The sequence below is a fragment of the Henckelia pumila genome, chromosome 3, assembly GCF_033568475.1.
Source record: "Henckelia pumila isolate YLH828 chromosome 3, ASM3356847v2, whole genome shotgun sequence".
Classification (NCBI taxonomy): Eukaryota; Viridiplantae; Streptophyta; class Magnoliopsida; order Lamiales; family Gesneriaceae; genus Henckelia; species Henckelia pumila.
Genome location: NC_133122.1, coordinates 194826614 through 194849501, shown reverse-complemented (window position 1 = coordinate 194849501; position 22888 = coordinate 194826614). Strand labels below are relative to the sequence as shown.

Here is a 22888-nt window from a genome sequence, read left to right as displayed (position 1 = left end):
ATTTACACGTTGATTAATAATAATTTAAAATTTTCAATAAAAATCACAATCTCAATTATACAAATATAAACTAAAAATAAAATTATATATTATAAGCAAAGAGCAAAATCGTAACTCGTCATTTAATCATAATTTCAATAACAAAATTGATCAACCCAAGTAAACATGTTATTGATTATCCATCATTATCCCACATCCTATAAAATTAGTTTAATAATCTCAGTATTATTTATGTATATATAATTAATTTCACTTGGTAAATACGTCCATAGTACATTAATCATTTGTAATTATATAAATATTTAACGAATTAATTTTATGAGATGATTCTTTGAACCGATTCAAATTATGAAAAAATTTATTTTTTATATCAAAAAAATTATTTTTCACTGCAAATATGAATCTAATCGACCCGTTTCACATATATAAATTTGTGAAACCGTCTAAAAAATTTACTCTCTCTCAATATATTGCTTCAAGTGCCGTTAGAGTTAGCTTATAAAGTATATATTTGTGTATATGATGAATTGCTATTTTGACCATACATATATATTTTTTATTTCATAATATATTATAAATCAACTTAAATTTAACCCCAAAAATAAATTATAAAGATGAAAAAAAATATTATGTACAAATCATTTAAAACATATATACCCAATAAATATACAAGGCCTAGTTTAGATGCAAAGGAGGATATTCATCATCAATAATTAGATTTTAAATAGTTATATTAAACTTATCTTTCAATTATCTAATCTCACGAGTCAAACGATGTCAAGATATAATCATGCTGAATGTAATGAGAAAGCATTACATGTGAATACGTAGAAATATGGAATTTAAAAACGGTAAAAATGTTTACATATTATAATCATAATTTATTTATAATATGATCTATGGTTCAAATATTTTAATCCGGAAGAATTTTCGGTTCCCCCTATAATATTGAGTACTACAAGACTTAAAAATCAATATGATACAATGACACTCCATGAGCCATAGATCTAGACCACATATCGATTTTAAGTTCATTCTTACTTAACATATTGAAGGAATGTTGATTTTATTTCCCACACAAAATAGAATATCATAACCTAAAAGACTAAAAGTAAATATTTAAGTGTGACGTTTCAACCCTCCTAGAGCCGTCCTACTTGACATTTTATTTTTCTTAAAAGAAAGAAAGAAGGTGGGCCACCTAGCCAGCTGTACGTCAAATTTAGTATTTTTTTAATGATTTATTTTGGCCCTTTAAATTGGGACGAAATCTTCTGTTACACTTGGTGCTATAAACCGTGCTACACTTTGCTAAAAATAATCCCGTTTGCACAAATTATTAAAAATTAAATTCATTAAACAACATGGATGAACAAAATATAATTAATCATTGATAAACGTTTTGATTCACCTATTTTTTCAATTAAAATAGACAATAAATTGTGTCCCAAGCGATAAATGACTAAAACAATTTATTGATGATTTTTTTAATTTAAAAAATAGGTGAATCGAAAATTTTATCAATGATTAATTATATTTTGTTCATCCATATTGTTTAATGAATTTAATGTTTAATAATTTATGCAAACGATATTGTTTTTAGTAAAGTGTAGCATGGTTTGTAGCACCAAGTGTAGCAGAGGATTTCGTCCCTTCAAATTAACAAGTTTGATTTTTGAATCAAATATTCAAACTTACTTTAAAAACTACTGTACCGTATTCTCTTAATTTTATATACTTTTATAAAGTTATAGCTTTTCTTTTTAAAGAATACATAAAGTTACTGTTTCTAAAAAGCATTAGATCAGATGATCACTCGCCTCCTAATGCTTGGACAATTTTTTCGTTAGTCTATGTATCTATCTTTTTTTTTTCGATTGTCTTCGTGTATCTTCATATCCTAACGTCTAGATATATTTTTTTAGACTATATATCTATTTTTTTTTTTCATATTTCTTCAACACTTTTTATATCAACCGGATTCAAACTCAAAATCAGTGACAACTTCTTTCTCTCTATCAGGGGCGAAGCCAGGATCACGTGAGAGGGAAGCCAACAAAGAAGAAATTGGAAGTGTAAACACATGCGGATAGATTTTTGACTTTTTTTAAAAAAAAAAAAGAAAAGAAAAGAGAGATATTATTAGAAATGAAAAAATAAAAACAAGAGAGGAGGACTAGGCCAAAATCTCTCTCAAGATCTAAACATTTAAATAAGTTTCGACTGAGTTCTGATATAAGGAAGTTGTCGAACATGATCAAAATGCTCAAATTAGATTTTTAATTGCAGCATCTCATGTTCTGCAAAGTTTTTGGATAAAACTTAGTAGATGAAACGAGATTCATTGCATTCAATTTTTTGCTAGTTTATTTAACACTATCTACTCTATCTTTATCAATTAAATTACATTATGATTCATGAATATAGTAAAAATACATTGATATCCACAAATATTTTTGACCAATTATTCAACAGATAGAAATAGTCAAACAAAAATAATCAAAGACGAAAAAATTAACAATGCTAATTTCATTTTTTACAATAAATTTTAGTATTTCTAATATTGATATCAAATGTGTTGTCGCATAATTAAATAAAAAAAAGATTTAAAATAATAAAAAAATAAAGAGAAGAATTAAGAAATATATGCTCTCAAGAAACCAAAATCTAATTTTTTGAGAAAAAATGATTTAAAATACACGATATGAAGAAAAAATACACAAAAGAAAACCTGAAATCATTTACGAAATATCCTTAAATCTTTTTTTTTAAGGCAAAACGACCTTAAATCTTAATTGGATATTGTGTGTCACTGTGTTGGTCGGCTACTCGGAAGAGTTGAAGAGAAGAAATGAATCAAATATCCCATAGAAAAGAGAGTTTGATCGGCACTTAAAATAAATTATCTTATTTTATTTGGGAAGCCAATGTATTATATATTAAAAGAGATGATGCACAACCCATTAAAGACGATTAAAGAGAGTATCAAACAAAGCCAATATATATATATATATATACACTATTTTATTTTTTTTTGGTTGGGGGGCCTAAGGGAATAGGTGCCTCCGCCCATGCTCTCGATCATATATAAATTCTTCTTCGTGAAGTTTTCGTACGTCCATGCAATTGCGGAGTTATGATTTTAGATCTACCTTATTAGATTTTTTTTTAACGAAAAACAAAATAATACAGAGCCGTGAACAACCTAACTATAATAAATTTATTATATATAAAAATTAAATTAATAAAAATAATAACTAACATTATGCCTTTAAGCATTATTTATAGTAATTTAGTGAAAGGATGACCGATCACGAAGTGGAGTCGGAAAGTAAAGTCATTGGGGTACATTTTCCGTAACAAAGTACCTACCTCTAATGCCTTTGTCCTATGCTTGTCTTTAAATGCTTTTACTACTAAATTCATTTTTTTAATAAAATAAAATTACTTATAATAATGCTCTACTATCCGTGTGAATCTCAATCTCGCCAATTTACGTTTGAAAAATCAACATCGTTTAGTGGTAATGAAAATGCATTAGTCGACTGCGCATATTTATTTCATCAAACATCTGTTTAAAAATTATACAAATAATTAATATAGTTATAAATAATTATGTTATTCCCTATATCGTTTAACATCATGTCTTAGAAAAAAAAAACTGTCTTGTTTGTCTCCAATGGGGTGTCTTAGTAGATGGAGTGGATGAACATTTGATCACAAGTCAGGAGTTCGATTTTCCTTATCAATATCTTATCTGACTAAACTGTCGCACGAGACTTGCATGATACGATTTACCTGGCTAGCGTAGTTTTCATGCTATTGTGTTAGTTCGAGAGTTGACCCAATGCACACGAAAAGGTAGCGACTGCAGATCCTCATCTCATTAAAAAAAAGTTGTCTTGTTCATAATAACATCTCGTGAAATAATACTGAAACATATTCATCGATAGATTCAGTTCTTTTTAATGGAACAATCTTATCAAATCGGCGTGGATCTCCTCAGATCCCATTCAAACTCACCGCTTTTGTTTTCAAATTCTAAAAAGTAGTGGCCGAAAGCAAAGGGACCAAAAAGATTTGCATCAACAAACATTATCTGTTCTATTTTATTATGTGTGAGGCTACACCAAATTGGTACGTTGGTGTGACTAGCTATTTGTTTTTTGTTTTAATTTTTTTTTACAATTATTTAATATTTTTTTTATTTTTTTACAATTATTCAATAAAAACCAATTGTACAAACACATAATGTCTATATAAAAATAGATTGTATAAGCACACAACGCATGCAATTCGAGAGTATTATATAATTAGGAATTAAACATACATGGTACAACCTATATACCACTTGTTGTGTGCCCCATTATCAAATCCAATGTTGCTATACAACTTGCAAAAAAGTACATGTACTTGCTATCCATCGGTTTTTAGGGGAAAAAAAAAACAATCAAGCAATTACATTATCTATTGTAGAAAATTAATGTTGTAATTTATTTTGTGAGATAGAGGGTACTATGATAATTTGAAAATTTATTTTCTTTGTTGAGATGAACATAGAATCGTCATTTGAAAAATGCATGGTCATACCAAAAACAAAGTTAGCTAGTATATATCTAGGGTATTATGCAATTTGTATAATATATACTCACGCACCAATGCATTCATTGATATAATTTTTTTTTTAAAAAAAACTCGATTTTCGTAATTAGGTTTTGGAATAATGAATATGTATATTTTTGTAATTTATTTTGAAATAAAATAATACATGCAAGAACCCTAAACCCTATTAATTATATTATGCATGTTTACATACTATATATCAAATATTATTGTTAGGTTTGGACAGTCTAAAATCACAGAAATATCAGAAAACTTTTTGAGTGAGTGTTATCTGTTAGTGTTGTCAACACTTTACGATAACACTGTGCAGCAGATTATTTAACTAATAGCAAAAGTAAACAATAACACAGATAATTATGCACAAGTATCAAGTACTTGCGCGATGCCTCATGGCGAAATAATCACTAGAAAAATAAAATTAGTTTACAAAAATCAACTAGTGATTGTTTTATGAAAAACTATTTTTCTCAACAAATTGAGAAAATAAAAGACTTCCTAAAAACTAGTAAGAACTAGAATAAAACATCAATAGGAAGTACTAAGCCGAAAAACGAAAACCAAAGAAACACTTTCTGAACAACACTTCACTCGTGTGTTCTTCAGTATTTCCAACACTACTCGGCAAAACAGTGTAGTAGCGATGAACACTTCAGAAATTCTTCAACGATTGATCTTCAATACTTTAGAATTTGTTCAGTACTTTCTCTATGTATTTTGCTCTCTATATTTCACTCTCTTCTCTCTTGATTGTCTCTCTCGTTCTTGCCTTCTTTGATCGATCCTATGCACTCCTTTAAATAGAACTTCAAATTGTTTTCATAAATAAGAACCTACATATCAGGGAAACAAAATATCATTAGATATTGAATATTTCGTATCAGATTTAATCAATATTACCAACTTTAACAATTGTCTAAGAAAGGCAAAACTCCAAAGATAGAAATCAAATGTAATAAGAAAATAATTTAAAAAAAATGTGCACAACATGATCTTTCAATTATGCTTCGTACTTTCTTACTTCTTATCCTTATCGGGTTAGTATATAATCCATCAAAAGCAATTTTTTTTACATACGAATTAATATCATTAGATCACGCGAGTTTCTTATATTTTAATAGAAATTGACATCATATATAAGTGATCCAAACATTAAAATTTCGTCATATTATAATTAGAGGAGGGGAAATACATCAAAAGTAACATAGAAAATTCCATTTTTATAATAAACTAATCCCATAAATTATGGCTAACTAATTTCTCACCATTTTATTTTACTAGGAAAATTAATATGGCATCACTAAGTTTATAAATTAATAAAAATAAAAATAAAATAAATAAATAAATAAATAAAGATGTATTAAATTTCGTTGATGGCTCGTTCCTTACACGTTCAACTGTCCCAACAGTCAAAGGAAAGGAACCAACACGTAAAAGTTGTACCCAAATGTACACCGTACGGAACACCAAGTAAGTAAAAGGTGGGGTGGGAAGCGGGACCCACATTTAATTGCATTTAATAACCGCGGCATGTCCGTATACGCCGTACGGTCATGTCGTACGCTTGGACCACTTTACTTTTTGTTTTTTAATAATTTCCCAATTCAAACATTATTTAATAATTATTTATTCGTCGCGCTGGAATAATAATAATATAATAATAAAAAGCTGAGTGTAAGTGTGGACATGACACGGATATCCACAAATTGGTGGGCCTAGCAGGCCCATTTATCGCCCTACTCTCTTCTTTAATTTCTTCCCCGACAACGGCCCAGAAAAAATACGCTTTCTTTTTTATTATTAAATTTTCCGTGTTTTTCGTGGGCCTACCTAGCCTCAGCTTGCTTTTGCCTAAACTGTAAGGCTCTTTTTATTGTTATTATTTTTTTTTTCCAGTGGAATGGCAACTGCTATCCTTTCCTTTTGTAACAAACTAGGTAAAACTCGGGATCGATCTATTAGCATGCAAAACACTAGATAAATTGTGCTTTATGTGACAGGTTCATCCGAAAAAGTATTGATTGGAGGAATTGAATACATGATTATCGATCAAGTGTTGATCAAATTAAACTACCTATCGTTTCTTTCTCACGACTTTGATGATTCATATTTTTATAGAGAATAAAGTGTATATATATATATTTATATGATGTTATCATTCGCTAAAGACAGTGTGTATGTAGCAGACAAATTACGGATGATAAAATGACCATATTGTTTCCGTGATTTTTTATTTTTGTCCCGAATTTTTTTATGAAAAGTAATGTGTGGATGATATATATAAATGACACAAAGAATATTCGAAAGACATAAATAGAAAATCACCGAAATAGTGATATTTTAATGCATTATCCCACAAATAGAAGTACATGATTTATTACTTGTATATGAAATATTTAATATTTAAGAATTACACACTTTTGTAAGAAGGTTTCATGGATTTTTGTCCATAATATGAATCAAACCTGCTCATATTTACAATAAAAAGTAAAACGTTTGATATAAAAAAAAAAGATATATTTTTTTATGGGTGATCCAAAAAAAAAATTCTTCTCATAAAACAAACTCGTAAAATTGTTTTACAAAATTTTGTTGTAACTTCAATACGGTGGAGGAAGAGTTGGTGGCGAGATAATTCAATTCGGTCCCCAATTTTTGTTTTTCAGTTGGTATACATTACTCATCTTGACTGGCAATGGACCACTTCTAGTTCTTGTTCCTATTCAAAAGGCTTTTATTTCCACTTAATTTTAAGGGTCCTTTTCTAGAAAAAAAATAAAATAATTAAATTAGATATGCGTCAACATATGAACATTTTTTTTTAAAACCCAAAATTTTGCTCAATTCTCAGATAAATATCCGTTAGATCATCAATCATAATTCATATATAATTGTAGAGTGGTAGGAAACTATAGACAAGTTTTAGACCATTGACACTACTGCAAGCAGGGTAGACAGGAGGTTGGAATGAGAAATAATATGTCTCCTTTTGAAAAAATACAAATAAAAAATATCTTTTTTTAATCGGTTTTAGATTTCCTTTTAGGAAGGAAAATGGCCTAAAAAAACGTACTCCACATTTCATTACATTTTGCTCTAGGGTTAGGATTCTACGAATTTTTATTTTTTAGTAGGTTTCTCTTTTTGGAATATTATTTTTTTACACGTTAGGATCAATCAGGTCGAGTAAAAAATTCTTCTCACAAAATTAACATGTAACATATTTTCACATAAGTTTATATGATTAATTTTTATGTTCTGTTTATATTTCATGTTCAAATTGATTCCAAAAGTTTTAATTGTTTGTTGTTTCTTTTTTTTTCTTTCTCCGTTTTTATTTTACTCAAACATTTTATTCGTTGTCCCAGTACAGGTGTCTAATCTCACGTAAAATATGAATATATTCGGTATACATCAAGCACATATATATATAATAACACGAAAACTCATCTGAGATATTTCACATGTCAATTTTATGAAACATATATTTTATTTGAGTTATTAATGAAAAAAATATTATTTTTTAGGTCATAATATTACGTTTTATTGTAAGTATCAGTATGGTTGACCCGTCTCACAATCCGTGAACCATCTCACAAAAAAACCACTCAATAATAAAACATCATTACAATTTTCGATATATTATAACATCAGCTTATCTTGATGATAAAACTAATGGTCATTATTGTAATTAAAAAAAAATTGTTTAGGCCAAACATGAATCTCATAAATTTAGATAAATGAATAAATGATAATCATTGGATTGCAGTAAATATTATGCAATGTAATTAACATACACCAATAAATTTGTTTCATTGAATAAACATGATAAAATTAACATTCAGTTCATTGAATGAAAAGAAACAATCTTACAAACAATTTTGATTCTTCGAATTTGGAATACATACCGAGAGAAAAGAAATACTTGATTTGAAACGAAACGGGGCATGCATGGCCAGATCGATTGTGATATATATAGCGATGAAAAGGTAAATAAATTTTTAAAAATACCAAAGAAGAGAAAAAAAAAAGGTGTAAATTGTATTATCACCCGCGTGAAAAACAAATTTTTTTAAAACATTGAACCCTATAAATGAAATTAAAAGCACTTAAAAACTCGGGTTAGTCTATGCTACATCGAGAATGTTTCTCCTCCTATTTCAATACCATTAGATAACGTGGAACCCATATTGTTTTATGAAAATGGACATGTGTGTTGATGATCCAATGATTGACATTTGACCACATCATGGAAAAGAAGTAATCCAGATGTAACATAGAATAATCCTAAAAACTCTGTTGTAAAATGAGATATGTTTCCTATTTGCAATGGAGTTTTATGTCCCGTTTTTTAAAAACAAAAGATTTTGAAAAGTAACGGAGATTATATGAGACAAGCTGCCGATACATGTCTGGAGCAAAAAGTAATTTTTTTGTTATAAAAATTAATATTTTTTTTAGATTGGATTCGGTCAAAAATCTTTTTAATTAAATTGACCCCGTGAGACGTTATATGTTTGTTTTATGTTTTTTGACGTTTATTTTGTTTTTTGTTTTGTTTTTTATTTTGTTTTTAGAGGATGTTATATGTTTTTTTAAACAGATACAGACCAATTGTGTTTAGGCACGTACAGAATTACCACGACCCACACTCTTGTAATAGAATCGGTGACCACGAAAGATATCGGGCCTGGGCTTTGAAAATAACGCTAAAGCCACGACCCATTGTTTATTTGGGCCTATTTTTTGACGGGATATTTGGGCCTCTTTTTTGACTGCTCAGCATTTGTCTATTGTCGACCAAATGTTACATTTATTTTGCAATTTTTACATTCATTTCAAATTATTAACTACGAGTTTTGGTATTAAACAGTGTTGGTTCTAAATTCGTCGTTTTTTTTTGTACCAAAAAGACTCTTATCATTATTTTTATTAGAAAACAAGTTTTACATAAAAATAAGAACTTAGAAATTAATTATACTTTGTATACAAAATGTATGATGCTTGAAATTACAACTAATACTTATATATAATGCATGCATCATTTGCTCAGATCAATAATATTGTTTTAAAGTATTGGGCTGATGTACGTTTTAAAATATATGAGTTACATCGTTATTATTAGGTATAATATTGCGTTCACATAATTCAAAAAAAAATGTTGTATTCTTACTATATATATATATATATATATATATATATATTTGAAGAGAGATAATGAAATCTATTAATCAGTCAATAAATCGTGGTTTAAAGAAGGATCCGAAAACAAATGACGCGACTTTTTAAAATCTAAAATTGTCCCATGATATAAACCATGAGAAGCAAGAAGATGTGCGACATGGTTGACAGTACACTTACAAACTTGAACTGTCCAATTCGATGCACGCAAATATGAGTTGCGAACAAAAGATATAACAAAGCGTCTGATGCAAAAAAGAAAAACTTTGATTTTTGAAATAGAATTGACCATGTTGATAGCATCTGATTCGATGATTATATAATTCAAAAGACGATAGAAAACCACAATCACTCCTTCTCAGACAACCATCAATTTTGCAGCAGAAGGCGAAAAGATCGCTACAATACTGTTAGCCCTATAATTTAACTATGAAAACAATATGACATGTTGATAAAATATGTATATATATTTGACCAGTCAAAAAAATATAATAAATAAAATAAGAAGATGTATTGAATAAACAAACACAAACCATTATGATTCTAATATTTAAAAAATACAGAGGGCTTCCTATCCAATAAGAATTATTAATAAAAAAAAATCAAATTGTGTAAACTATGACATGATATTGCCTTGTAAAGAACATGGCACGTGTGTACATATGTTTCTACGTTCAAAATCTTTGACATTCAAACAAAGACAAGCCCTCAATGTGGGCGTTTAATTGTCAGATGCTAAATCGAGGATACGTACAAGGCCAATGAGGTGTATTTATATATATTTTTTCTTTTCACTTTTAATCTATCTAATCTATATATATATATATATATATATATATATTCATCAAAATTTTGACAAATATTTCAAAATTAATCTCTGAAATTTTCAAGCATCGATTGATGAAAAGTACAAGGAATTAAATGAGAAAGGGATAAGTGCAGATGACAGAAGAATGGCTCTTAGATATTTTCAGTATTAAGATATTTATTTTTTAATTTTTTTTAAAAAAACTCTTCATATGCTAATTAATGCAAATAAATGTTTGTTTGAAACTATAGAAACTTATATTTCTACAGTATTTTTAATGCAATGATTCAACTCGTCCTCTTAGCAAAAGCAAATGAATTACATCGATCCAAACATTTTAAACATCCATACATCATAATTTTATCGAAACATTGTCGAAACTCGTAGCGTTCGAAACATTGTCGAAACTATGTAATAAAATGTAAATGAATTGAAACTAAGTTGACTGCAGAGGTGCCAAAATAGGTTAGGCCCGTCGGATTGATCCGTCCCGCGATGAGTGTAAACCACTCTACACCACTAATCTGTCAAAGCCAAAATAGGTTAGGCCCGTCGGATTGATCCGTCCCGCGATGAGTGTAAACCACTCTACACCACTAATCCGTTTTGACATTTCTAGTTGACTGATACATATACAGATTATTAAATTTTGAGGAAGACTTTTATAAATAAAAGATGGTCAAGAGACTCAAGACAAGTCTAAACCACACCTATCTTATCATGTTTTATTTAATAATATTTTTAAATTGATCATGAGACGAATTTCACACACATATATATATATATACATAATATAATTTTAAATTCAGAGGCTAAATTGAACGAGAAATATGCACTTGCACCTCGTGGGAACGGGCCACGCAGCTAGCACCATAATGTGGATTGAAATATTCAAAAAATTAAAGATTCTCAGTCACAAATAGTAAAATAAACAGTAACAATTCATTTCTTTAAATTATATTTAAAAAAACAGCAATAAAAATTCATATATATTGAACTTGGATACAAAAGTTGAGTTGGATTTGCTGTTCTCTAATCCAAATTCCAAAGTTCGAAAGTGGATGCAATAATCTCTCCACTCCACCTTCCATTCGATTCTTTCAGCTCTTCTTCTTGCCACCCAAATTGTGCCACTGTTACATGGCGGCGCCGCCATCTAATCGGCGGTGTGCGCCACCGGTGCAGACCCTTCTGTTCTTGTTGTCTGCCGCAGCATTCGGGCTCACAGTTCGAGCTCAGAACGTCAGTACTAATGCCACAATCGATCCTCGGGAAGGTTAGCATCATTCTGTGTGTATTCTGTGGATTGTGATTTTGGTTGATTTTAATTTTAATTTTTATAATTCATCTGTTGGCTTTAAGATTTCTTGAAATTTTATATGGTTCCGGACTTCCCGCACTGAAAATTTGATGATCAATTCCATAATTCCTCTGGTTTGTTAACTTTTTGCCTCTGGTATCTAAGTTATTTTAGATCCAATATTTTGTTATAATTAACAAAGATATATATGATATAAAAATGTTTATTTATCAAAGTATATATATATACATATGTACCTTCAAATCTTTGAATCAAAATATAAAAGCAAAATAAATTTTTTTAACAGATGATTAATGAATTCAACCATAGTTAGTTTCGAAGATTTTGTGATAATCATCAGACAGTTTTGTGGGATCATACAAATTACATATTGGCATATTGTCTTTAAACGCTGACGTACGGTACACTCATCTGACACCAAAGTCTCAAATGCGGGACGAAGTCTTGAGTTCGAGACCCAATTTTTTAGTAAAGTAGCTTTCGAATGTTGTCAAGTTGTTTGTATATATAATATGTATTCCTCTTTTCAATTTTGTTTGGTGGTGGAAGAAACCTACCGTTGACATTGAGGTTAGGCGTGGGAGACAGTGGGGTGTTCCGAAACCGAACCAAATCAGACCAAACTGAAAATCAAACCATTTCGACTTTGATTGGTTTTTAGTCAATCACGATTCCACCATTTTTTTAAGTCAACCAAACCAAGAAAACTAAATTTGTTTCAAGGTTTAGAGTACTTGGGGGGGGGGGGGGGGGGGAGAAACCAAACCAAAAGCAAACAGGCCGGTATTTTTAACAATTTTCCCTTTTAATTTTGCAATCAAATAAAATACATTAAAATGTTCTATAATAACGTGGTTTCTACTTAGTGCAATCCTCTCCTACATATTGTCCCCTATTTTGTCTATTTAAATTTAGTGACTAAATATCTTACATTAGCTATTACTCAAATTAAACTCTAAAATTTCGTTCACTTCTTGCCTTTATTATTTATTATTATTATAATCCAAGAATATCTAATATTTATAAAATTATAATTTTTTGTATTGAATAAATTTTATTTACAAACTATAACCCTATAATAATATCTAATGTTTTTAAATATATATATATATATGTATGTATGTATGTATGTATAAACACATATTGATAATATTCATGAAAATGTAAAACATTGACCAAAATTTAAGATATCAAAGTTTTAACTAAAATACTTTGATACTTGAACCAGAAAAATAATTATACCTAGTGTCTTTAGCACGCGATGCGTGCATATGAAAAAAAATTTAAAAAATTATATATATATAATGTTTCCAAAATTAATTAAAATAAAAACTTATATAGATTATTTTATATGATTTAGGTTTCTTATGACAAAATTATGCTGATAAAGTTATGATAATAGACTATTTTATTAAATAATGAATGTTAAATTAATTCTCGGAAGCAGCTTGAAGTACAAAAACTGTTGAGTATCTTCTATAAAGGAAGTCTAGCTCGTTAACCAAGTAGTCCGGCTAGAACCTTGATCGGAGAATAGAGCTTGGGTTTAGGACATTTAGCTCGAAACCTGTTATTACAATAAAAGAGCATATGGTTCCTAAAACAGCTCGATGTTGTTTGTTATTACCAAAACTAAGAATTTTATCCTAATAGTATCATAATTTAATTGATGTCATTGTAAAGTAGGTAGAGCTAATATAAAAGATGAAATTTGATAATATTTTAATACTTCCACAAGAAATTGAATTTGATGTATGAAGTTTTTTTTTCTTCAGATTTTTCAGTTGAAAGGAAATTTTAATAACAAATCAAAATATTACGCATAATATTCTGTTATAGGTTTATTACAGTATAAGTTGGTTTATTTAAAAACATTGATATTGTTCAATTCGGTGGAGAAGTGATTGCTTAATGATATGGGTCCTACCAATATTATATTAGTTTAGTTAGAAATTTGGTATTTTAAAGTTTAATCAATGTTTTACCTTTTTATGAATAATATTAATGTATGTTATACATATATATGTATATATATAGATATATTTAAAAGCACAGATATTATTATAGGGCTAGAGTTTGTAAATAAAATAAAATAAAACATATTTATAGGAAAATTTATAATTTTAATTATTTATCCATATTTCCATAAATATCAGATTACTTGGATAATAATAAAGACAAGAAGTGAAAGAAAATGTTAAAGTTCAGTTTGAGTAATACTCCCGATGTAACACAGACTAACCCTTAATTTATGTTATCATTATGGTAATTATGTAAAGATATAAATTTTCATAAAAATACGTTAAATTAGTTTGATAGAAAAAAAAATTAATGATGGTGATTTTTGTCAAATGTTTTGGTCTTTGTGTACATATTGATATGTCTTATAATAACCAGAATTTAGAATTTATTTTAAAAATAAGAAAATATTTATTTGAATTTTTTTTTTCCATAGTTCAAACCCAACCAAACAGAGAAATAGGTTATTTTATTTTATTCTTTATCCAAGAATCTAGGTTTGATTATTAATAATTCATTGTTTGATTTGGTTCATTATTGAATAAAATTGAAAATTTTGGTCTGGTTCAAACTTTATCTATAACCAAATCGAAGCAACAACACAAGCAAACCTTGTGATCCTGTACCATGCACTAATCACTATGCTGGTTGCAGCAATTTGCTGTGCCTCAGGATTTTTAGGATCACTATTTCCAATGGCTAAAGACGATTTTTGGACAACTTACGTTGTGATTGTGAAGCGCAATGATATTTTCTTTCATGGGTTGTGACCGAACAATGATAACAGAGAGCTTTAATTTTGTTCAAAAAAATCTAGTTGCAATATGTTATTAGAATCCAATGGGAAGAATTTGGTCATCCATCTTTGTCAGGAGAATTCACATGTCTGAAGGTCTCACTGTGACAAAATTGTGTATTTTTACGGAGAAGTGAAGACTGAAGAGTTATCATAGATATTCTGAGTACTACTATGTTTGTGTACATAATTGTCCTGTGATGATGAACCGTAGACATATTGTTAAGGGGAATCAGCTGGGAAATTTTCACTGACGAATGAGCCATTAATTTCTGGAAAAAATAATCTGCTTGCTCATTTTGTTTTCAATGACCTTATCAAGAACATACTTTTTACAACGAAATGAAATAGATCTCATCTGATTTGTGCAGAAATAGCTATAAACTCTCTGTTCCGGAGATGGCAAATTTCGGCTTCAGATCAGTGGAACATTAGTGGCCAGTTATGTAGCGGAATTGCAATTGACTCAACTCAAATAGCGAACATTAATCCGGGTATCAAATGTACTTGTACCTTTGACAATGGTGCTACCTGTCATGTTACTGCTCTGTAAGTGAAAACTTTGAGATTACTTAACGTAGCATGAAAATTAAATCATTTGAGAACAATGTCACCTTTTTCCTGTTTATTTGGTTGAGTTTGATAGATATATATCGTCCTATGCATCCCAAGTGCAAAAACTGACCGACTAAATGATCTTATTTATTGATCGAACAGGAGAGTTTATGCATTGGATGTTGCTGGTCCTTTTCCTGATGAGATCTGGAATCTGACTTATCTCACTGATTTGTATGGCTAACTCCTGAATTTGTTTCTGAAAAATGAACTATATAACCCTTTTTTTGGTCCATAAGAACTACATCTCATTTTGTTTCTGTGCTATGCTGATACTAAAACGGGCATTTTCTCATTTTTTGCAGAAATTTGGGTCAAAACTATTTAACAGGTCCCATCCCTGCAACCATCGGTACTCTCACTCGCATGCAGTATTTGTGAGCAACCTTTACATGCTTTACATCTTGTTTGTCAACTGCCAGTTTTTAATTGGACAAAGTTTAAAAATTATCGTTTGATATTATTAGGAGTCTTGGCATAAATGCATTGTCGGGGGAGCTTCCGAAGGAACTCGGTCTACTGTCTGACCTAAGATCAATGTAAGGCCTCTTTAGTGTCTATAAATGTTTGAGCCGTGAAGTAATTTCCTTGTGTTCATGGAGCAATTTTAGAATCGTATGTGATACGATTAATTTTGATTTATCTTTGATATGTGCTCATTTCTATTTAGTTTTAGAAAATATTTCCTATCAAATCTCTCATATTTTCAGTTATATAAAGAGCCGATGATTGTAATCTAAAAAAGAGTTATTAACATGAGTTTTAGTTCTATGGTTTTGTGTAAATAGGTGCTGCAGTTAATAGTCGAAGCATGTAAATCATGTTTGTATTGCATTTTTTGAACACTATGTTTCTAGCACTTCAAAATTTATCCAGCAATATAATGGAGAACTTATTTGCTTAGAGAATCGGAAAATCCTAACGTACTTTTTATTCATATATACGGGGTTAATTTTTTTATGTCTAACGTGCAGAGCCTTCGGCACAAACAACTTCTCTGGCCCTTTACCACCTGAACTTGGAAACTTATCAAGATTAGAACAGATGTATGTTCTGAAACACTCACCATTTTTTGAATGGTACTGTTTTTGACTTGTTTTAATGTTAGTTGGCTAAATCTACGATATTAGTGACGATTGAACACTTTCGGAAAGTTCCATGTTTCTTTCGTTTCCATTGGCGCTCATTGCATGAATTAATATTGCATTGACTTAAGTTGCAATACTCTCATGGAATGGAGGAACAGGTGCGGACTTAGGATTTCACGCTTGCCGACAGAAATGGTTTTGGGAAATTTCTATTTTACGAAAATTTAGCTAAAACATGCAAGTTTTATCTGTTGAGACATAAAGGATTGCTTTTTTCATAGCTGAGTGCTAACAACACCCTGTCTATTTATCTTATTTCATTGTTTTATGTGAAGCCTATGTATCTCTGGGTGGCAACCTAAAAATATCATGGTCAACTTTTTTCTTATTTCTTCGTTTTTCCATCTTGCCAGATACTTTGATAGTGCCGGTGTTAGTGGTCCGATACCCCCATCATTTGCTAATCTGACGAGCTTGGCGAGAGTGTAAGAGCACTAATTTATGATCCGTCGCCTTTTTCATCTTTGATCCGGATGCATGCAATCTATGTTTTTTTTATCCAACTCTCTAAGATCACACTTACTGGAAATAAATGTTGGGGTTTCAGTTGGGCATCAGACAATGACCTTACCGGCGAGATACCTGACTTCATCGGAAATTGGACGAAACTCATTGCTCTGTGAGAAAACTTGGACTTGTCTTCTGGCTTGATAATTTAACCTCTTTACCTCTTGGTACTTTCAATAGCTAATAACTTTGCGACCATTTTACAATTTGTTACTTGCTCTTTTTACAAAATTCTACAGGAGGTTTCAGGGAAATTCATTTCAAGGTTCAATACCATCATCCTTTTCCAATTTAAGTTCTTTGGAGGACTTGTGAGTCGAGCCAAAATTTTTTCCCTGTGTTTTAGAATATTTTCCTTCTTGTTAAGCAGAAGTTAATCTATTTGTTCGAATTTGATGCTCAGGAGAATAAGCGATATATCTAATGGGAGTTCTTCTTTGGATTTCCTACGAAATACGCCTACTCGTCTGGCCTCATTGTAAGGAAACAAAGGCATAATTTCAAACAATTTTATGGCCTGGTGTGTTATTGACTGTGATTCATCGGGTGCAAGTTCTAAACATTAATGGCTTGTTGCACAGAGTTTTGCGGAACAATAATGTTTCTGGTTCTATACCTTCGTTCTTTGGGCAATTCGGCAATTTGCAACTCCTGTAAGTATCCCTGTTCTAGGATGATTTGCAAAAACATTTCAAGACTGAACAACGTCACTCCAGCCGAGCATATTTTAGTCCTCAGAGCAGCAAATCAATGCTGTAGAAGGGATTACCCTGATACAACTATAATTTTTTGTAGCATGTTGTATGCTTTGTGTTTGAATCATGATCAAAACCTTACATTTTGACATCCTTTCAATTTTTTTTTTAAAAAAAATGTTTCAGGGACTTGAGCTTCAACAATTTGACGGGAGGACTACCGGAATTTCTTCTCAATCTTCAAAGAATTACTAGCTTGTAAGATATTTACTTGTGATCGCGAGCTCAGCTATCAACTATTCCTAACCAATAAAATATAATAAACAAAATTAGAAACTTATGGTGACCTTCTGCCATCCTCAGGTTTCTGGGTTCCAACAAGTTCACTGGAGTGCTGCCAGCCCAAAAGATTTCATCACTCCAAAATGTGTTAGTTCATTTATAGATTTTAATATCTTAGATAAAATTGGTCTTCCTTCAAGTCATTTCGATGCCACTGATTCTAGTCCTTACCATTATGTGGCAATCAAGATGCAATTGGTTATATCATGCTCATTATAAGCGGGCTAATAGTTCAGAACTTGCGTATTCAGTAGCATGTTTGGATGGTTGAGCATAGATTTAAACTCCATATTTGACATTCCTAAATGTGAAACCTTAAGCAAAATATGCTTCTAAACAAACAGCAATACTACTTTACGTGGTCCAACAATATTTAAACCTTGTGCTATAGAGCAAAAGTATAACTTATCAACGCTATTAATGCACGCCTTACAACCTTTTGTGCTTACTTGCAGAGATTTATCATACAATGAATTATCTAGGAGCTTTCCTTCTTGGGTCAGCCAGCAAAATCTACAGATGTATGATTGGCCAAATCCAAAATATGCAAATTCTACATTCTTCCTTTTCACAATTTTGGTCTTTTTTTTTGTGGCCTTCTAATTCTTCCGTTTCTGGCATTGACATAGTTATCTTTTTCTGTTGTAGTAATTTAGTTGGCAACAACTTCACGATTGGTGGTTCCAACCAAAGGTGAATAATTTAAGATACTGCTTCTGGTGACATTGTCCCTTGGTTTTTATGCATCTGTTGTGTATCCTTTTTTTTTTTGGGGTCATTCTGCTGTGTATCTTTTTGGTCGTACACATCATTGCTAATCACTCTTCTGATTTTTAGTGTTTTGCCTTCTGGATTGGATTGCCTTCAGAGGAATTTTCCTTGCAGACGAGGATCACCTATTTGTAAGTGGCATATTTCTTGTTCAACCTACAGGGAGGTTACGGATTACAAAATATTCCAAGTGTTCGATGATGAATCCATTTTTCTTGGTGAATTCAATATTATGAACTTTGTGTGGGATGGAAGAGACTTGGTTCAATTTGAGATATGCTAGACTTATTGACTTATATGAAGTTAATACGAGATGTCCTGCAGCCTACTTCTGATGTGAAAAATGGAGAGTAAGCAAGAAATCCAAAAATGATATAAATAAGAAACCGAGTTCTCCAAATTCATGTTTTAAGTAGTTCACAATATAATTCTTAAACGTGGAAATATACTTTTTCCTAGACTGTTTTTTGTCAAGTGTGTAGTTGTTCGATTGCTTTGTACTTAGAAGGAGATGTGTTTTGTCTGCCACCTGCAAAAGTTGTGATGAATCACCAAGTGTAGTGCAAATGTTAAGAAGTTGCTTTGGCAATGAAATGTATTCGTTTTTTCTTGTGGTGGTTTGTAGATTCCAGCTTTTCAGTTAAATGTGGGGGCCCACCAATTCGTTCTTCCGACCAGACTGTGTACGAAAGGGATAATGAAACTCTTGGTCCAGCAACATATTACATGACCAGTACCGGCAGATGGGCAGTGAGCAATGCTGGCCTGCCTTCTGATAGTTCGAATCCACGATATCAAACCTCCTCTTTGTACCAATTTACAAATACTTTGGACCCGGAGTTGTTCCAAACCGCTCGACTTTCTCCTGGATCGTTAAGATACTATGGCTTAGGCCTAGAGAATGGTAACTACACCGTGAAACTCCAGTTTGCAGAGATAGAAATCTTCGGTAGTAGGACTTGGAAGAGTCTTGGACGACGTGTTTTTGATATATATGTCCAGGTATTACAAAATAAAAAAAGAAACCGCTAAAGAATCTTATTCTTTCCGTGTTTTTAATGAACTAAGTTATAATTTATCCACTGTAATAAAATAAAAAAAAAGAAGGGAGAATCGATGGGTGCCCGTTTTCCTTAGTTGTTTCCGTTATTTATGTTCTCCAGGGGAATCTAGAGTTGAAAGACTTTGACATACAAAAAGAGGTTGGCTCTTTAAGAGCTGTTCCGAAGGAATTCAAAGCCAAAGTTTCGGAAAACTATCTCGAAATCCATCTGTTTTGGGCTGGAAAAGGAACTTGCTGTGTACCTGCACAGGGTACTTATGGACCTTTAATACAAGCAATAAATGTAACTCCAGGTAGGTACAACTCCCTATAACATGACTACCCATGTAAAATTTCTACCTTAATTTCTTCATGTCAATTAACCACCATATGGTATACAGATTTCGTTCCATCTGTTTCAAACGAACCTCCCCTTCCGAAGAAGAACCGAACTGGCCTTATCGTGGGGATTTCTGCTGCAGTTGGAGCCGCAAGCTTGCTTTCAATTCTTGCGATATCCTACCTTTTCTGGAGAAGGAAAATGCAGAGAGACTTTGAGGATGAAGGTATGAACGGAAGAATGCAGTAGACTATTTAAGTTCAACGTGGGACAAATCAGATGCCTGCATCTGTTTTCCTGTTTTTTCAATAAAAAAAGTAATTAATAGGCTTAAAATCATGGAAGAAAATCAATAGCCAAATCAAGAGTTCATCATTGTGCCAAACCGAAAGATAGCAACATGTTTCTATGAATTTGCAGAGTTATTGGGGATTGATACACGGCCTTACACGTTCAGTTATACTGAACTTAAAACTGCAACAGATGACTTCAGTCCTGTCAATAAGCTGGGGGAGGGAGGATTTGGACCCGTTTACAAGGTAAAAATGATATTTTAAGTCACCTCAATATGTCTTGTTCTGTTTTTCCTTGTTCACATTATGTTTATTTGTTTTTTTTTACACCACAATCATGAAATTGTGGACAAATATATCTTATTCTTGAACAGAGAAACTTAAGTTACGTTCTTTCATCGGCTAATAGGGAACACTTGCTGATGGAAGAGAAGTTGCGGTTAAACAATTGTCTGTGGGATCGCATCAAGGAAAGAGTCAGTTTGTGGCCGAGATTGCTACTATTTCTGCTGTGCAACATCGTAACCTTGTTAAATTGTATGGATGTTGCATTGAAGGGAATAAGAGATTGCTTGTATACGAGTATCTCGAAAATAAGAGTCTTGATCAACTACTATTTGGAATCGGTATAACACGATGTTTGAAGGTTCATATTATATTTTAAACTAGAGCTAGCTTTTGAACTGGAATTTAAGTTGACTGTTTGTGGAACAGGGACTAAAAGTTTATATCTTGATTGGCCGACACGCTATGACATATGCTTGGGAGTGGCCAGGGGTCTAACTTATCTACACGAAGAATCTCGCCTGAAAATCGTGCACAGAGATGTGAAGGCCAGCAACATTCTGCTTGATCATGATCTCACTCCAAAAATTTCAGATTTTGGCCTCGCCAAATTGTATGATGACAAACAGACCCATATAAGCACTCGAGTTGCAGGAACAATGTAAGATTCTAAGTTCTCTCTCTTAATAATTAGGACCCAAAGGCAAAGCATGTCTCTCAACTCGATTGTTTTTTAATGAAAAAACTCTGGCAGTGGGTATCTTGCTCCGGAGTACGCCATGCGCGGACATCTCACAGAAAAGGCCGATGTATTCAGCTTCGGGGTTGTAGCTCTGGAGATAATCAGCGGAAGGCCAAACTCTGACTCGAGTTTGGAAATAGATAAGATATATCTTCTTGAATGGGTATTGTTCTTCTTATAGTTTTCAAACCTTTGTGCATATTATCAGCAGACCGAATATAGCTTCCCTTAATGAGTGCGAAATTTCAGGCATGGAGCCTTCATGAAAGTGACAAAGAAATCGAGCTGGTCGACCCTTCTTTACACATTTTCAACCCTGATGAAGTAAGAACAATCATCGGTGTAGCTCTTCTATGCACTCAAGCATCCCCTGGCCTACGTCCCTCTATGTCTCGTGTGGTTGCCATGCTTTCTGGAGATGTCGAGGTGCCTTCTGTTGCCACAAAGCCTAGTTATCTAACAGACTGGAAGTTTAATGATGAGACAACATTTGTATCAGACACGGATAACAGCCGTTTCAATTCGACAAATAGCACGACCATGGTGTCGGGGCGCTCAGTTACTTATTCACCCACAGATCCTGCTAAACCCATACTTCATGAGGTTATTGGTGAGGGCAGATGATGGATTCTCGATTCCAATTATTTTCCACACTATTTCTGTCTTCTCCTAATGTTTTCATGGGTGTTTTGTAATATATAGAAGGATGATTTTTCAAGAATTGGAGAGCTATTAATATGTACAAAACATGATCGTGTACATAAAAGAATAAAATGTATTGTAAGACATCCGTATGAAATAGTTTATATTCTTTTTTCGCTTTCCGTTGGGAAGAGATTTTTTTTAATCCAAACTTGAGACCTGAGTACCAAATAATCAAAAGCTATTAGTTAAATAGGATCGATTCTTATCAATAAAGTCTAAATTGTGTTACATGTGTGGTAATAGATTGGTTTCTTGTGAAATTATCGAGTTGTTTCAGATAATTATATATCATGATTTATTGATGCGTGAAATTATTATTATTTTTATTATGAGAATTTATTGTGAAACATACATTGTTGCATCATTGAATCAGCCAATCAGGTCATATGCATATATGTTGAGACTTGAGAGCATCCATTCTTTAAAGAGTCCATTTGATTGGAGAAGCCAACAGACTAAAAACATTTTTTTTTTTAAAAAGTGTTTTTTTAAATACGTATTGTTTACAAAAGTAGTTTTAAAAAAGCACTTCATTTTTTTAGAAGACAGAATTTTTGGTTGGTCTTTTGTTTCTAGTTCTATTTAAAAATTAAAACAAAAGCACTTTTAGTTTTTTCAACATATATCCAAACACAAAAAATGCTTCTGTTTTTTTTTT

The 22888-nt window shown here is 31.4% G+C and overlaps 1 protein-coding gene across 1 annotated transcript; it reads left to right on the top strand.

Annotated features, from left to right (window-relative positions):
• Positions 1 to 11515: 11515 nt before the first annotated feature.
• LOC140886094 (probable LRR receptor-like serine/threonine-protein kinase At1g56140) lies at positions 11516 to 22376 on the top strand. Its single transcript, XM_073292599.1, has 24 exons — positions 11516 to 11885; positions 15117 to 15294; positions 15463 to 15534; positions 15666 to 15737; positions 15828 to 15899; positions 16335 to 16406; positions 16862 to 16933; positions 17056 to 17127; positions 17255 to 17326; positions 17419 to 17493; positions 17597 to 17668; positions 17897 to 17968; positions 18074 to 18139; positions 18508 to 18573; positions 18701 to 18745; positions 18890 to 18954; positions 19449 to 19825; positions 19987 to 20179; positions 20267 to 20431; positions 20626 to 20744; positions 20908 to 21124; positions 21213 to 21444; positions 21538 to 21688; positions 21775 to 22376. Exons 1-24 carry the CDS (start codon positions 11750 to 11752, stop codon positions 22147 to 22149), a joined length of 3108 nt encoding a protein of 1035 aa, XP_073148700.1. The 5' UTR covers positions 11516 to 11749; the 3' UTR covers positions 22150 to 22376.
• The last annotated feature ends 512 nt before the right edge of the window (positions 22377 to 22888 follow it).